Source organism: Passer domesticus, chromosome 22 (genome assembly GCF_036417665.1).
Source record: "Passer domesticus isolate bPasDom1 chromosome 22, bPasDom1.hap1, whole genome shotgun sequence".
Lineage (NCBI taxonomy): Eukaryota > Metazoa > Chordata > Aves > Passeriformes > Passeridae > Passer > Passer domesticus.
The window spans coordinates 2,954,381-2,971,613 of NC_087495.1; the positions used below are offsets into that span (position 1 = coordinate 2,954,381).

General features: G+C 48.2%; 1 protein-coding gene across 5 annotated transcripts in view; it reads left to right on the top strand.

Moving 5' to 3' along the window:
- DISP3 (dispatched RND transporter family member 3) overlaps positions 1–16,380 on the top strand; it is a 42,068-nt gene extending 25,688 nt beyond the window's left edge. For 3 of the 5 annotated variants that reach the window (XM_064396869.1, XM_064396872.1, XM_064396871.1), the window contains exons 9-21: positions 1,333–1,494; positions 1,863–2,024; positions 2,466–2,588; positions 3,179–3,315; positions 3,823–4,004; positions 4,448–4,578; positions 4,676–4,851; positions 6,006–6,132; positions 6,956–7,101; positions 7,452–7,611; positions 7,986–8,099; positions 9,062–9,228; positions 10,919–16,380. In XM_064396869.1, coding sequence (XP_064252939.1) covers positions 1,333–1,494; positions 1,863–2,024; positions 2,466–2,588; positions 3,179–3,315; positions 3,823–4,004; positions 4,448–4,578; positions 4,676–4,851; positions 6,006–6,132; positions 6,956–7,101; positions 7,452–7,611; positions 7,986–8,099; positions 9,062–9,228; positions 10,919–11,281 — 2,150 coding nt within the window. In that variant the 3' untranslated portion in view covers positions 11,282–16,380. Of the gene's footprint in view, positions 1–1,332; positions 1,495–1,862; positions 2,025–2,465; positions 2,589–3,178; positions 3,316–3,822; positions 4,005–4,447; positions 4,579–4,675; positions 4,852–6,005; positions 6,133–6,955; positions 7,102–7,451; positions 7,612–7,885; positions 8,100–9,061; positions 9,229–10,918 lie in introns of those variants that run through there. The other 2 variants (XM_064396873.1, XM_064396874.1) reach the window with 2 other exon arrangements.
- Positions 16,381–17,233: the final 853 nt, after the last annotated feature.

The following is a 17,233-nucleotide window of genomic DNA, read 5'->3' on the forward strand; positions in this document are numbered from 1 at the left end:
ACTCAGTATTCTTCGTAAGTTTGCTTTGAGATCTTCAGTGGGTGTCAATGCATGCTTTCTTAACTACTTTGCTAATTCTCTTGTGTCCACTGTGGTCTGCTTTCTGTCTGGAGTCACTGATTGTGACATGGAAGTAGCCATGAAACATCTAATCCATAACACCAGGTCAGCTCACCATGGAGTAAAGTTTTCCCCTCTTCCCTGCCATTTGGAGCTCTGTATTTGGGAAGCAGGAGAAAGAACACTGCTGTTCTCCAGCATCACTCCCCTAGAGCTGCTCCTTCATCATGGTATGAAGAGGGCAGTGACTTGTCTCAGATCACATAAGCAATCTAGAAAAAAAAAACCCAGAAATTCCCTATCTGTTGTTAGCAGGAGATAATCCTTCCAGCCCTGATCCCAAGAAAAAGGTGCTTACAGGGTCATGCTCTCTTGTACTTGGCTTTTAAAACTTGCTGGAATCTCTTCCTTTTAAACCCCCAACAGCAGTGGGCAGGGCAGTGAGTCACTTTCAGGCCTAGAAGCAAACTGGAACTGGAGACAACTGAATCAATTCCATGGCATGTGCAGAGCCCCTGCTGCAGAGTGGGCTCTGAGATGCCTTTGACAGGCAGGCAGAGAAGCTCTGGCTCTGGCTCTGGCTCTGGCTCTGTGCTGCAAGAGTTCTCCTTAGTATGCCAGAGCCACACGCAATGGTGATGTATGGAAATAATCCCTCTCTTCCCTGCAAACAGCAGAATGTTTTCCTCCAGGGCCCTGGGCGTGAGGGAACTGTGAAGAAGCAAAGCAGCTTGTTCCAGTCACTGCCCAAGCATGGCTTGTAGGTTGGGTGAGCAGTGTGCCAGGCATGCTTCATCCCTCCACAGCAAGTGCCCACTTCTCACACACAGAGAAGGGGGCATTTCCCTTGGCATCCCTGATCTGGAGATGAGAGAATCAGGGAGGAGCCAGGCTGCAGTCAGGAAGAGGTCAGCTGTGTGTAATTAGCAGTAAGACATATTTAGTGGGATGGGGACAAATTCTGCTTGGCCCAAGATGCATGCAGTGTCCCTGTGACCTTATGGACAGTGTTTGTGGGGTTTGAGAGAGCAAGGAATAGCCTGAAGATTTGGAATGAGCTATGGATTTACATGTGTAGCTGTTGCATGGCAGTGACTTGACAAAGATGCTTCTTAAAACATCCTTGAGTCACTGCCTCTGCCAGGGTCTTACTCCATCTCTTTAGCTTGAGTGAGGTGTACAGCACCTTGTAGAAGCTTTGATAAAGGAGAGCAGAGAGCTCTGAGAGACACTCATGACACTGAGACTAATTTTGATTTCTCTCTATCCTAGTCTCCCTGGAAATGGGGGATGTCCCCTTGGTGTCTGTGATGCCAGAAAATCTGCAGCTCTCTGCAGAGAAGAGCAACCAGGGTCACTTGATAACTCATCTGCAAGAGCTGCTGGAACACTGGGTGCTGTGGTCTGCAGTGAAGAGCAGATGGGTGATCGTGGGTAAGCAAGGAGGCGGGGTGCATCTACATGAACTTTAGAGGGTTTGACATTTCAGTCTCCAAGCTTTGATTATTAGTTACAAGAGCTGGGAAAAGGGACATGGTAAATGTCTTGTAATAGAGTGGGAGAGTGCTCCCCGAACAGTCAGTCCCTAAGGGACTTTTCCATCCCTTTCTTCTCACTCAGATCTAAAGTGGCAATGCCTGATAGATTTTTTTCTGGGCATGGGGTTTATTACAAGAAAGCCCAGCTGTCAGTTCTTTTTCCAGCTGAAAATACCATCTTTCTACCACATGGCTGCTCTCTGAGCATGTCTGAAGTGTGAAGTGCACGTAGTGCCCCATGCTTACCCAGGTCTGTCCTTGCAGGGCTCTTTCTCCTCGTTTTGCTGCTGTCCATATTCTTTGCTAGCCGCCTCCACCCAGCCAGCCGCGCTCCCGTCCTGTTCCGGCCAGACACAAACATCCAGGTGCTACTGGACCTGAAATACAACCTGAGTGCTGAAGGTATCTCCTGCATTACCTGCTCAGGTGAGAACACTGGCTCCCAAGCCATGGTGGGTGCAGTCCAGCCTGGCCTAAGCCCTGGACTGGAGGAGCTGAAGTGAGGCAGACACCTACAGTGTTCAAATATCTCATTGGACATTGGATGGACCCTGTGGAAAAGGGGCACACATTGGGAATAGGATGGTTGAGTTGCCTGTAGGAGTGGAGTATTTAGAAAAGTATTTCCTGCTTTAGCTATGAACTGCCTGAGTATTTCTTCTGGAGCAATCCCTTCACAGACCATGAAAACTGACTATTTTTACTCATAAGTGCTGGTCTCATGTCAGTGCCCAGCCAAGAGACTGTGTCACTCTGTTGCCTGCTCAGGGTTTGGTATTCAGCAGCTGAGTCTGTGGTGTGCACAGGCCTGGTAAATCTTTTCTCATGCTGTTCACCCTTTCCTCCCTGACTAACCTTGTGGGACAGGTTTGTTTCAGGAAAAGCCCCACAGTTTGCAGAACAACATCCGAACTTCCTTGGAAAAAAAGAAGAGGGGCTCAGGTTCACCTTGGGGAAGCAAAGGCAGCATGAGTGATGCAGGGCAGCAAGGTGAGTGGAGCATGAGGACTCTGGCCACGTTTGCAGCCAGGGCCCAAGGATCCACTGGGGTACAAACCAAACCACATGCTCTCTGAATAGCTGATGGGGAGTAATTCTCTTCACAGCCTGCCCCACTGAGCCTTAGGTTGGTGCTGGATGTATGGGGCATCTTTAGAATCCCCCTTTCCCTGAATGCTTACTGCTCTCTAGGACATGGTCCTATAACCCAGGTGGCAGTATCATCTAGTGTCATATCCCTCTGATCTGAGTACAGGGCTAGGAACCCCAAGCTTTCACATCCCAGTCCTGTTCACAACCTTGTTGGCAGGTCACGAGGAGAGTAAATTCAGTTTGCAGGGGATTTTGAGGATAAAGCAGTTATTGGGCCAGGTCCTGAGATGACATGACTCAATAAGCCATCAGGAATTACTGCAGCTCAGGATGTATTTGTGATAGCCTTTGAAAGATGTACTGTGAGGCTGTGCCTGGTGTCTCTGAGCAGACAGCAGACCATAAGAGCCCTCCTTTGCTCTGGCTGCACCTGTAGGATTTGCTGGCTGTGAAGTACCACCAAACCTCATGCCCTCTATTTTCTTCAGAGCTTCAGGGGACTGTGTACATCTCCAAGTCCAGGAGCAAGGGAAGACCAGCTATCTACAGATTCTCACTCAATGCCAGTGTCCCTGCACCCTGGCAGATGGTGTCACCGGGAGATGGGGAGGTGCCTTCATTCCAGGTAAGTCAGTCCAGGATGCTGGACCCCTCTAGCAAGAGGGCAGCACTCAGCAGGTGAGCACAAGAGCCTCCTCCTGTCTCTCCATGGGGTCCTAGGTAGCTTTGGGTGACATTTTCAGAGCACTGCAGTAGGGTAGTTAACACAGAAGGCATTGTGCTTGGCATCATCCAAGATGATACCTTGAGTACCACAAGACTTCATCTGTTGCTGTTGAGAGGTGACTCTCAGTGATGGGAGCAAAACTGTGGGTGCCACTAGGGCAGATGTCCCTCAGCCTGGGCAGAGCAGCCACCATTCAGCCTAGGCCACTGGGAATGAGGGTATTAAGGGGCCTGTCACACACTGGCCATCACTGGGAAGGGGCAGGCTGGGGGCTGACTGTGCCTGCAGTGCTCATTCTGTGTGGCTGTGCCAGTGCTCAGGGAGGAAGGGAGAGTGTGATGCTGATGTGCAACAGGCTGCAACCCCGTGGAGTTAAGTGTCTGTTTTCATTAATCCATTGCTTAGGTGTATAGAGTGCCTTTCGGTAACTTCACCAGGAAGCTGACAGCTTGTGTGTCCACAGTAGGGCTGCTTAAGCAGATGAGCCCCAGGAAGTGGATGATGACCACCTTGTCCTGTGACACCAAGAGGGGCTGGAAGTTCGATTTCAGTTTCTACGTGGCCTCCAAGGAGCAGCAGCGAACACGGTAACCTTCCAAAACCCCCTCGGGACAAGGCAGCAGGAACAGCACAGCTGAGAGGCTGATGTGAGCTGCCTAATGGCCAGTGCTGGTCCTGCTCTCAGTCAGTGACATCCATGGCTCTAGAATTTGCTTTGCTGCATATATGCCCCATCTCTGCAGTCACTTTGCAGGCCCATAGCTTCATTAACATGCAAAAGGTGAGAGACTGTGACTGGGGGCTTCTTTGAGTGGCAAAAAGATTTTGCTAATCTGGTTCTTGCCCTTACCCACCTGAACTCTTGGGCTGAACAGACAGCACAGAATGTACAATGGCTAGGGATACAGGTCTGCAGAGTTCACCTTTCCTGTTGTTTCTGTCCCCAGGAATGTCTGTTTCCATGTAATACTTTGGACACTTCATCTTCTCCCCCTCTGTTCCCCGATAACAAACTTTCTTTGCTGCACAGGAAACTGTATTTTGCCCAGTCACACAAGCCCCCTTACCATGGCCGAGTGTGTGTGGCACCTCCAGGCTGTCTGCTCAGCTCTAGCCCAGATGGACCCACCAAAGGCATCCTCTATGTTCCCAGTGAAAAAGGTAAGCTGATGAGGCCCTGCTCAAACATGCCAAGATCCAGAGAACCAGACCTTTCCTTGCCATCCAACATAACCAACCTTTACTCTGTATTTGACAGCAGCGCCCAAAGCAAAGCTGTCAGCCACATCTGGATTTAACCCATGCATGAACACAGGCTGTGGGAAGCCGGCGGTGCGGCCGCTGGTGGACACGGGAGCCATGGTGTTTGTGGTGTTTGGAATCAGAGGCGTGAACCGCACCAGGCGCCAGGACAACCACGTCATCGGAGACATGGTACTCGTGGGGTTGGATTTGTGGGGTGCCCTGGTGAAGGAAGGAAGGATGGATCTGACTCCCATGTTCTCAGAAGGCTAATTTATTATTTTATTAAAATTAAAGAATGCTATACTAAACTATAGTAAAGAATACAGAAAGGATACTTACAGAAGGCTCAAAAGATAAAAATGAAAACTCGTGACTCTTTCCAGAGTCCTGACACAGCTTGGCCCTGGTTGGCCAAAGAGTGAAAACAACTCACAGCAGAATGCAATGAAACAATCACCTGTGGGTGAACAATCTCCAAACACATTCCACATGTGAGCACAACACAGGAGAAGCAAATGAGATAAGAATTGTTTTCCTTTTCTCTGAGACTTCTCAGCTTCCCAGTAGAACAATTCTGGGTGAAGGGATTTTTTCAGAGAATGTGAATGTCACAGTCATGGTCTGGGTGCTGGGCAGGCCATGCTGGTCTGGCATGCTCGGGCCTGCCAAGCGAGGGGCAGGCTCTCTGGATGGTGTTTAGTTAATACCCACAGCCCAGGGTGGTCCAGCAGTCTGGATGGATGGAAGGGCAAGGGTTGTAGCATTGTGATGAGCCAGGACAGTTCTGTTTTAGCAAATCAACAAAAAAAATGGAGATCAGGAAGTCCTTATTGAAAAAAACACTTCAGATACTTCAGAAAATCCCTCTGAGTGCAATGTATAACCTTCTAATTTTGAGTCTAAACCTGGCTTTCTTGAGGATTTTTGAAACAAACCCATCTTGAGTGCAGTATAGTCTCACTACACATTCAAGACTGAGGAAACTGATATTTTTCTATAATATACATCTTGTTATGAAGTATTGACAAAAAATAAAAATCAGTTACTCTAGGGAAAGTCACTAAATGTGACTTTTCTAGAATCAACTTACCTGTGAGATCTCATACCTTGACACATGACAGTCATTCCCTAGAAAAATTATGCTTAGCTTGGCTGCTGCACCTCAGCTTTCTGCTGTTCTTCCTGCTCTGTGATTTGGGGGCACTGTGCAGAATCAGCCTTTGCCTGTTTCCTCGGAGGGGCACTGAGAAATGCAGGCAGTGGAGCAGGCAGGAAGCTGAGTGCCAGTTGCTGTGTGTATGTCTCACGTGTGGTGCTCTTGTCATTGTGTCTCCTTGTGAAAGGGCAGTGTTATCTACGATGACAGCTTTGACCTCTTCAAAGAGATTGGCAACCTGTGCCGCCTCTGCAAAGCCATTGCCAGCAACTCTGAGCTGGTGAAGCCCGGAGGGGCTCAGTGCCTGCCCTCGGGTAGGTTAGACTAACTCCTCTGCAGCCCTACCTGTGCTTGCTTGAGCTGGGGTCCTCAACAGCAAACCAGAAAGGGGGACTGCTTCTTGCTGTCTCCTTTTCTTCCCAAGGCAGCTTGACCCTTCTAGAACTTGTCATTGGTTGTGCTTTTTTGGGACAGAAAGAAAGAAAGATGGTCTCTCTAATGTCAAAACACTGGGTATATTCTTTGGGATTTAATCCAGAAAGATAAGAGCAGAATTGCTATTTGTTCTTTCTAGTCAGAGGTATTGCTTGAGATACAGTCTTTTGATTCAGTAAATATCCTCTGAGCAGCTCCTGGATAACAATGAACTCACACCTGATCTCATTGCAGTGGGGTACTCACTGTCTCTGTGGCTTTGCATACCTGACAGTGACCATCTCTCCCAACTTCAGAGGTCACAAGCCTGTGGAGCTGAGCCCAGGAAGTGCATGTTGGCTTCAGGCTAAAAGCCAATTTCATGCCTGGAGCAAATCCCTGCCAGGCCAGGCAAACAGCCCCTCAGCACCTGCTCTTTGTGCTGCTACCTGACAGCTGGGGACAAACAGCAGTGGCACTGTCCTGTCCCATGCTGATGACAGTGTCCTTTCAAACTACAGCAGCTGAGGGCTGTGATGCCGAGACCTCAAAGTTTTTGGCAAACCACAGTGGCAGGGGGAAGCAGCTGTGGACAAATGGGTCCTGTGATTCTCTCGGGGCTCTCATTTTGGGTTGTTGGTTGGGGTATTTTGCAACTCTTTGCTCCAATGTGCTTCCTTTCCCCGTTCTGCCCTCCATCTCTTGCTCTTTCTTTCTCTCCAGGTTACAGCATCTCCTCCTTTCTGCAGATGTTGCACCCTGAGTGCAAGAATATCCCTGAGCCAAACCTGCTGCCTGGGCAGCTCTCTCACGGGGCAGTGGGGGTGAAGGATGGGAAGGTGCAGTGGATCTCCATGGCATTTGAATCGGTGAGCACAGGGCATCACCTGGTAGCACTGTCATCCTGGTCACAGTTCCATCTTGAGACTTCTGGGGTTCAGCTCTGCTCTTTCTGCACTGGCCACTCCTGCTTGCAGATATAATTTAGTATTTATTAGCATTTGTTGTGGACAGATGCCTGCACTCACTCACAAGCTGGTAGAAAAAGCTGCTTACACCACAACTAGCTCAGGCAAAAAGCTGGTGGCAGATTTGTCCAAAAGCCACTGCCAGTTCTGTCTGGTGCTGCCACTTGAGCTGGTTGTCCTGCCCTTTCCCTTGCCATGCATACCCTGCCCAAAGAGCAGGACATGAGTTCACTCTGTTTATCTTGTTACAGACAACCTACAAGGGGAAATCCTCCTTCCAGACATATGCTGACTATCTGAAATGGGAGACATTCCTGCAGCAGCAACTCCAGCTCTTCCCAGAGGGCTCTGCTCTCCGGCATGGTTTCCAGACCTGTGAGCACTGGAAGCAGATTTTCATGGAGATTATAGGCAAGTGACTGCCACATTTCTCTCCCTGGGGAAGCCATGCTCTCTGACACATCTTCACAGCACACTCCATCCCATATGGTGGGCATGGGTTATATCTGCAGTCCTTTGCCACTGCTGTGCAAATTCCTAAAGCCTGTTCCTGCCCTAAGTAATGTGTATTGTCAAAATTAGGCAAAGCCCAAAGCAGTAGGTAAGGGAAGGGACTCAGCCCTGCTGATGCGAGATTCAAGAAACCTTCTTTCCCCTTTCATTCTCCCCCTCCTGTCTTCCCCAGTGTGAGTCCCTGCCTGCCTTGTTGCCAGCAGGAACATGGTGCCTTTCTCATCGCAGCTGTCACCTTCCAGGATTCATATCAGCTGGCTGTTTCCTTCCAGGGGTGCAGAGTGCCCTGTATGGTCTTGTCCTCTCACTGGTCATCTGTGTGGCTGCTGTGGCAGTGTTCACCACACACATCCTCCTCCTGCTGCCAGTGCTGCTCAGCATCTTAGGTAAAAACACCAATTCCAATGTGTCAGGCTTTCACTTTTCCTGAAATTGATGGGTTGTGGCACTGCTGATTCTCTGGTGATTTGAACTGAATTGCTTGTATTCTGTGAAAACCCTTTTGGCTTTCCAGGAGCCAGTCCTAGAGAACAGACTGGCTAAGTGAACAGAAGAAACTCTCAACAAATGCACAGGAACCTCATTGGGAAAGTAGATTTGTGTGTTTAATTCCCAGTGTGTTTTATCTACACAATCCCTTCTATTTGTTTAAATAAGGGTTTTAGCTACACAAATATCATCCCTACCTGTTATGTATAATAATGTGATTAAGTCCCACAAGCTCTGAATAACAATTTCACTACTTTCCAAGAACCTGCACCATGGCTGCTGTTTCCAAGCAGTGGAAGATGTTAAAACCTGAGCATTTTAGCAATGTTTTAGTACTTGAAGCAAAATTGTAAATAGTTTCCTCTCCCAGGCTGGTGATTTGATAATATTGTGGTCTGAATGTGTTGCTAAACCTCTTAGTTTAAAAATCAAATCTAACATTTTGAAACCACTTGGTCTCCCACATGTGACTCACAAACTAACAGTACTCTTTGCCTTCAAAAAAGTGTGCTCAGCCTCTGTGTAAGTGCAGCAAGCAAAACAACAGGCTCACTTCCCTGTGGGCCTTGTGTGCCCACATGGACACTTGTCTGGGCTTGGATTCATTTAGCAAGAGTTAGTCCAGATTGGCATCAGTCTGTCAGTTTGCCTGATGTTTGGCTAGGTGTTCCACGAGGCCCAGCAGGTCTGGTCACCTTAGGAAATGGTCCCTGTGCTGAGGGAAGGTGAGGGAAGTGTTTTTCTCTGTGGCAGGGGGACTGTGTACCAGGTTCAGACTGGGTGGCACACAGACCTGTGGGGTATGATCCCAAACTCCCAGAGTCCTGTACATTTTCCTCACAACACCTTTCTCACGCAGGGGTTGTCTGCCTTGTGGTGACCATCATGTACTGGTCTGGCTGGGAGATGGGAGCTGTGGAAGCCATTTCCCTCTCCATCCTCGTTGGCTCCTCTGTCGATTACTGCGTGCACTTGGTGGAGGGTTACCTGCTGGCAGGGGAGAACCTGCCACTCCACCAGGCAGAGGTGAGCTCTGCTCTTCCTACAGCTTTGCATTCCTTCCTCTGGTGCCTCCATGCTGCTCAGCTGTGATGCAGGATGCACAATGGGCACGGGGGGGATGTGTCCTGGCACCCTCAGAGAATCCCTAAATGTCTGAGCTGCACTCCAGCAGCCTCTTTGTCCTGGACTGGTGTGGTTGTGTTCGAGGGTCCCCAGGACGAGGGAGAGATGAGAATCTTGATTCCATGTTTCAGAAGGCTGATTTATTATATTATGATATTATAGTATATTATATTAAAAATGTTATACTAAAACTATGCTAAAAAGAATAGAGAGAAGGGATCCATCAGAAAGATGGAATGGAATGGAATGGAATGGAATGGAATGGAATGGAATGGAATGGAATGGAATGGAATGGAATGGATAATAAAAACCCGTGACTCTCAGAGAGGCTGACACAGCTGGACTATGACTGGTCATTAAGTAGAAACAACTCACATGGACCAATCAAAGATGCACCTGTTGGTAAACAACCTCCAGACCACATTCCACAGCCATCAGATAGTTATTTGTTTACATTTCTTTTCTGAGGATTCTCAAGAGAAAATCCTAGCAAAGGATTTTTCATAAAACATCACAGTGACAGACTGGGATTCTATCAGCTAGGCCACCCTCTCAAAGCCTAAAATACCAGTGAACCCCATTGTCACCATGATATATTGTATGAAAATCCTTTTGATAGGATTTTCTCCCAAGAAGCTGAGGAGCCTCAGGAAAGAAATGCAAACAATAACTATCTGCTGCTGTGGAATGCAACAGGTGCATCTTTGATTGGTCCATATGAGATGTTTCTACTTCGTGACCAGTCATGGTCCAGCTGTGTCAGACTCTCTGAGAGTCACGAGGTTTTGTTATCCTTTCCTTTTTCCTTTCCTTTTTTTTACCTTTCCTTTTTTTTTCCTTTCCTTTTTCCTTTCCTTTTTCCTTTCCTTTTTTCCTTTCCTTTTTTCCTTTCCTTTTTTCCTTTCCTTTTTTCCTTTCCTTTTTTCCTTTCCTTTTTTCCTTTCCTTTTTTCCTTTCCTTTTTTCCTTTCCTTTTTTCCTTTCCTTTTTCCTTTCCTTTTTTTTACCTTTCCTTTTTTTTTCCTTTCCTTTTTCCTTTCCTTTTTCCTTTCCTTTTTTCCTTTCCTTTTTTCCTTTCCTTTTTTCCTTTCCTTTTTTCCTTTCCTTTTTTCCTTTCCTTTTTTCCTTTCCTTTTTTCCTTTCCTTTTTTCCTTTCCTTTTTTCCTTTCCTTTTTTCCTTTCCTTTTTTCCTTTCCTTTTTTCCTTTCCTTTTTTCCTTTCCTTTTTTCCTTTCCTTTTTTCCTTTCCTTTTTTCCTTTCCTTTTTCCTTTCCTTTTTCCTTCCCTTCCCTTCCCTTCCCTTCCCTTCCCTTCCCTTCCCTTCCCTTCCCTTCCCTTCCCTTCCCTTCCCTTCCCTTCCCTTCCCTTCCCTTCCCTTCCCTTCCCTTCCCTTCCCTTCCCTTCCCTTCCCTTCCCATGGATCGTTTCTCTCTATTCTTTTTATCATAGCTATAGTATAGCATTTTAATATAATATAATAACATAATAAATCAGGCTTCTGAAATATGGAGTTGAGATTCCCACCTCTTCCCGGGCCCTGGAGCACGGCCACGCGTGTGCCATGCCCGTGGTGTGACCCTGCTGTCCCTGCAGGACGCCGCGGCGTGCCGGCAGTGGAGGACGCTGGAAGCGGTGCGGCACGTGGGCGTCGCCATCGTCTCCAGCGCCGCCACCACCCTGATCGCCACCGTGCCCCTCTTCTTCTGCATCATCGCCCCCTTCGCCAAGTTTGGGAAGATCGTGGCCCTCAACACGGCGGTGTCCATCGTGTACACGCTGACTGTGAGCACGGCCCTGCTGAGCACCATGGCGCCCGGCACCTTCACCCGCAGCAGCGCCTCCTGCCTCAAGGCTCTGCTGGCCGTGCTCCTGGCCGGCCTGCTGGCTCTCTGCATCTGCCTTGCCCTGCTGAAGAGTGGGTTTAAGATCCCCCTCCCCAACGGGACAGCCCTGTAGGGCTCGGGTCAAGAGCCGCGTGGTCTGTCCTCTTGCTCCTTTTCTTTTTTCTTTTCTTTTTAAAGGATATTTTTTGTAAGGAAAAAAAAAAAAGACCCTTTTTTCATGAAGTTTTTCAATTCCAGATGCACTTTATTTTCTAATGAGTTTTGCTCTATACTTGTATTTATTTTAGGTAGTGATGGATGGATGATGGAAAGTGAGGGCTGCCCAGGGAATATCTCAGCCTGTGAATAGGAGGGGAGGAGGTTTCCTTCTCTCAGTTTTCTTTCTGCTTTTTTATTTCTTTTCTTGTTCTTAGAATTTATTTTTAACAAACAGGGCTTTCTGGACCCGCAAGGCTAAAACGGGAGAATTTGGGAAGGTCATCTGATCCTTTCAAAAACCCTTCCCTCTGTCCTTCCCCTCCACTTGTCCAGGGTCAGAATTGCAACGATGACTCTTAGGTGGTGTCCTCCTCCCACACCAAGCCTGTGCCTCATTGCTTGAGCCTTCAAGAGCAGCAGTGAGCTGTTGGACAGGTCTGGGGACAGCATTGTCTGCATCCCTTTGCCAGGCCCTGTGCCCACGCCAGGCCAGCAGTGAACTTGCTGCACAGGAGCTTTTATGAGAGTCACTTTGGGATCCAAACTAGAGCTGTTGGGTGGCAGGTGGACCTGCTTTCATGGTTCAGAGAGGGTGTTGGGACACAAAGCATTCCCCTTCCTTCTGGAGGGGCAGTGCACTTTGTGCTGGGATCTGTCTGCCAACAGCCATCAGGAAACAGATGCTGCCCTCAGCAGCCTGCCCTCCTCTCCCTCATCCCAGCAGTGAGGTCAAGGCAGTTTCCATGCCCAGTCCCACCATGTCACCTCACCAGTCACTGCCTCTGCTGTTCCTGGTGGAGAGAAAAGAGAGCCCTGAGGTCCCTGCAGAGCCCTTTGGCCATAGCTGTCAGCTCTCAGCCTGAGGACAAGGTAATCCCTGGGGCCAGGTAGAGCCCAAACCTGGTGGTGTGCACAGCATCCTCTGTGGCAGCTCAGAGACACCCTCCTTAGTGGAGACCTGAGGGCACCAGAGCTGCAGCTGCTGTCTGCTCTGAGCAGATGGTTTATATTAAAGTAAAATTAAATCACAAACTGGTGCCATTAACAAGTACATTTTAAGCATCACTGATTAGATCGTATTTTTAAAATTGAAATAGCTAAGTGTGCATTCATATACAGCACATCTGATCCTTGGCAGAAGGGGAGGGTCAGGCCCACTGGGAGATGCATTAACCAGTATTTACAAGGGTGCCAATAGAGTAATGTGGCCAGGAAGCAGCCTGACTCAATTTCTTTGCAGTTTTCATGTCCTGGTGGCTTTGTGTTCTCTGGATCAACCCCTCTTTTTAAGATGAAACTTCCAGGAAGTCCAACCCCATTGCCAGCCAATTTGTGAGGCCTGCACTGCTGAGGGACTGAGCTGCTTCTCCTTGGCTCAGTGCATCCCTGCTTTGATCCCTGCCAGTGTTACACCTTCACATTGTGTCATCCCCGTGAAACTGGATCAAATACTTGTTTCTAAAGTAGGCTCCCCAAGGTGTCCCCAAGGTTCCCCAAGCTGGAGAGAGGAGTTCTTATTGTTTCCAGGACTCCAGAGTAATCCTGCTACAGGCAGTGAGGGATGTGAGAACATGAGTAGAGCAGAATGTGAGTAGCCTGGTTTCTCCTTGATCTCCCATGGCGCTTCGGAGTTACCCCTTTCTGCAAAGTGTTAAATGTTTCTTGGCATCTACCTCTAATCTGCACCAGCTCCTTCATGATGAACCCTGTGCCCATGAATAAATGGTTCTGGAAAGGAATTTTGACTATCCTCAAGCTGTGCTGCTTTGCTGGCTGCTGTGCAGAGCTTAGCCCCATCCTTGGTCTGTAAGCCATGCTGTTCCCCGTGTCTGTGCTCCAGATTTAACTCTTGGTGGTGCTCTGAGCACTGACTGGAGAGGGCAAGAGTGTTTTTGATATACATACAGCCCCGTGGCCCCTGTGTGGCTGTGCAGGTGCTGCAGGGGATGGCAAGATGTCCCTTGTGGCCAAGGATCCTCTGGCTCGTGGCTTGACCTGAACTTAGCAAACACTTCAAACCTCCTTTGGGTGATTAAAGCTGATGGATATTTCCAGGTCAGCAGACAAGAGAGTAAGGTGCTGAGGGCACCCTTAGAGGAAGTTCCTCCTTCTGTAAGTATGAAGAAACCTTTAAAGGCCTTTAAGAAAAGGCACAGATGTGCTTTGAATCCTGTGAAGTTGAAAGCCTATGCAAGCCCCTGATGTGCTATGTTTGAGCTCACTATAAAGAAGCTACATAAACACCCCACCTCCAGTGTGATTCTGGACATGCCATGCTGGGAACATTCATTCAGCCACTGTAGGGGAAGCAAAGATTAATTTAAAAGTAGAGGGACGCCTTGTATGTTTTTTGGGTTTGATCTGGCAGTGACTCTGATCTGCAGACAAAAATAACAAGAGTTCTTGGCTCCTGACAGGATCCATCCTGTTTTCTGAAGCAGGTAGGGAAAAGGCCAAGCTATCATTTTCTCTCCTCCTCTCCAGCCAGCCCAAGCTCCCTCTGTGCAGAGGGACTGGTGGGCACTAGCAGGAACAGGCATCACCTTGGCTTTTGTTGCCCAAACTGATATTGGGAATTCAATGGCTAGAATAATTCAGAAGGAACAGGGGAGACCAAGATAAGTGCAAATTCTTCACAAAGGCATGCTGAGAAGATTGTGCCCCTCCAGGAGGGAAACTGAGGCAAGGAGAGGAGGAGGAACTTCCACCAGATGTAGCAGGATGGCAGAAGAGCCAGTAGAGGATCCTAGGAAATTTATGCTGCAAGGACTCACTGAATGATGTAACCTGAGACCCTGATTAAACACAGCCATGACACTTCTCTAAAGATCTAACATTTGCCCCATCACTGCTTCACCCTGCACAGCTCTGTGGTTGGGATGGCTGGTCCTTTCTCCACATGCAGTGGAGTGACAGAGACTTAAACCTGGAGCCCAGCCTTCTGCAAAACACTTAAAACATCCTGATCTCCCCAGGCATCTGTGGAGACAGCAAATGAGTAGCAGATGTATACATGTCCACATAGACAGTGTCATCCTTGTGATTACAGAATACTCATAAAACTGTAGAGGTAAGAAAAGGGATGGCTTTATCTGAGCAACTGTGGAGGTGTAGCTGACAGCCCTGCTGGGAGTTGGTGCTCCAAGGCAGATGCTCATAGCAATAAATACAAGGCTTCACCTATTTGGTGCTATTCCAGGAGCAGATGTTCACCTTAAAAGATTCCTCCCACATCTTTGCCTATCTTCTATCCCTGGTGATTCCTCTGTTTCACAGGACATCTCCTGGGCCCCATTGCCTTGCTAAACAAGGTTCAGCCTTCTCCGTGGTAGGTGTTCATGCCGAAGCTGCTCACAGAGTCTGGACTGAAAGTGGCTGGAAATGTCTTGAGAATTTCCTTAGGCAGAGGAAGCCAGGGAGTTAAACAGCTTCACACAAAGCTTTCAGTTTTGATGTTTCTAAACAGAACACATCAATCAGCCTTACTTGGAAGAAAATGCTCTGATTTTCCATTTTAAAATGATCCTTGTGCAATTAAAAAGCATACAGGAATTTTCAGTTAGCACATGGCAATGGAATGTGCCTATTAACTGCCCACTCCTTTATTTCCAGTAAATCCTGGTTTGACGCTTAACCTCTGAAAAGTTAGGTTAGTGTTTGAGGAGGGGGTCATTCTGGAACTATGCCATCTCCTACAAAACAGAGTGGATCTTGTCCTGCCCAGAAGTTCTCTCCCTTCCAGTGCAGGGCAGGAGCAGAAGGACACTGCTCCTTGGTGCTGAAGCTCTGAGATTCATGCACAGAGCTGGTGTGACTGCTCTTTGCTCTCAGCTACTGAGTGTGTCCAGGGCTCCCCATCAATGTGGACACTCAGAGAAAGAGTCCCTGCTCACAGCAGCCCTGTCCACATCAGCTCTGGAGTCGGGAGGAACAGAGTTGATGTGCAGTGCAGAGATCAGCATCAGAGGAAGGAAAAGATCCATGATTCCTGGCCCTGTTTGTTTCTTTATGTTGTGGTGCCTCTTGAGGTGCTGGGTTTGGGCAACTGGGGCATCAGATTTGGCTGCTGACCTTAGCAGTTGCCAAGGCTGCACATTCTGAAAGGAATCAGAGGCTGAGCTGGACTGTGTTTCTCAGTTCCTGCTGTAGCTGAAAATATGCCAAAGCTAAGGTAGCCTGAGAAATATCCCCAAGGAGAAGGACACATTGACACTTGGAGAGCTGCTGGGACCATTGATACAGTAGTCTGGAGGCAATGGTCTCCAGAGACCCTGGCTTTGCCTCCACTGGAGCAAACTGGGATGTTGCAGTGTCTCAGTCGTTTAGCTTGTCCTGCACTGAATTTCTGTAGCAGAGCAGCCTGCCCTTCTGGAAGGTTATAAAAGGCTTTTTGTTAAGCCCATGACACAAATACATCCTCCCACACTGTCCACCAAGGAAGCTGTGCAGACTGGACAGGACAAATTGCCAGGCAGGACAAATTCAGTGTCTTGGTTCTTACAAAATCACTCCTCACCCCAGACAGCACGTAAGCCATAGTTTACAGATATTTCAAAGGCTTCTGCTAACTACTCTGCCCTGGGTTAGCACCCAGGGTCCCAGAGGTAGACATCTTTCAGAGCCTGTCTCCATCCTGTGGGCAGAGGTTTTTGGCTTTTTTTCTCTGCTCCTCCTTTGGGCAATTGCTGAAGGGAGGTGGGGGGCAGCGACCATGGCTAGAGGCAGAGCAACAAGCAGGTGAGCAGAAGGGTTTGGAGGCAGAAGCAAAACAAATGGGAGGAAGGATGGTTCAAAACACAAGGGGGAAGAGGCGTGAGCTCCCCATGGACAGTGGGAGGGAGGGCACTGCCATTCCACCACGCTGTGTGCAGACCTTAGAGTGTCAGTTCTCAGAGTGATGTAGCACAATTCCTGATGTATGCGTGTCACTTTTGTAAGTTGTCTCCTACCCTCACTATTTTCAGTGTTCCTTGATTTTTGGAGACTGTTGTAAATAAAAAGATTTTGACATTCGCACGTTTGGATCCCTCACTAATCACCACATTTCTGTTCTTGTACACGTGCTGACAACCAGAGTGGCACTGACAGGATCTGTGTTGTGTAAGGAATGCAGTGGGGATGAGGCCACAGAACCAGTTCCTGAAGTGCACAGGATTGTCTGCTCCTGCTGCTGAAGCTGGGCCTCTTGAAGCCAACTTATCACATCCAGGAGAGCTGGCAATCTGGAAAAGGCAGTGCAGGAACCCACAGGTTCTGCAGAGGACTGCAAGAGGACTTATTACAAACCAAGGGCGACTCCAGCGAGGGGAGAGAGAATGATACATCTGACTCCATCATCAGAAGGCTAAATAATTACATTATTATACTATATTATATACATTTCATCTAAACTGAATGTGCCTTGCATTCACCCTTGCTCACAACTGCACAGAGCTGCACTCATCTCTGATTCTCCCATGACTGTCTTGTGACAGTCCGGACACACACACACTTTTTATTAGCAGTTAAACCATGCTGTCTCTCCTCCAAATGGAGTGTTTGCAGCATTGACATGAACAGCTGTCCCAGTCAGCCAGATCATAACAAATGGGAGCTGTGGATGGAGTGTTATTTTGCTGCAAGGGGACAATACATTGTATTACTAAACAGTGAAGGTTGTGATGGATGGTGATGAGTCAGTGTGCTGTCTTGTTTGATGATCACACTGAAAAAAAACATAAAACCAAAGATGTTTCTAGGGAGCTAGGCAAGGCCTCGCATTGTACCTGGGAAGAAACAACACTGAGGTTCTCTGGTGTCTTATCTGCCACAGCCTTTGCATCAGGCCATTAGTTATGCTACTGCCTCTCAAGGAAGCTGAGAAAGA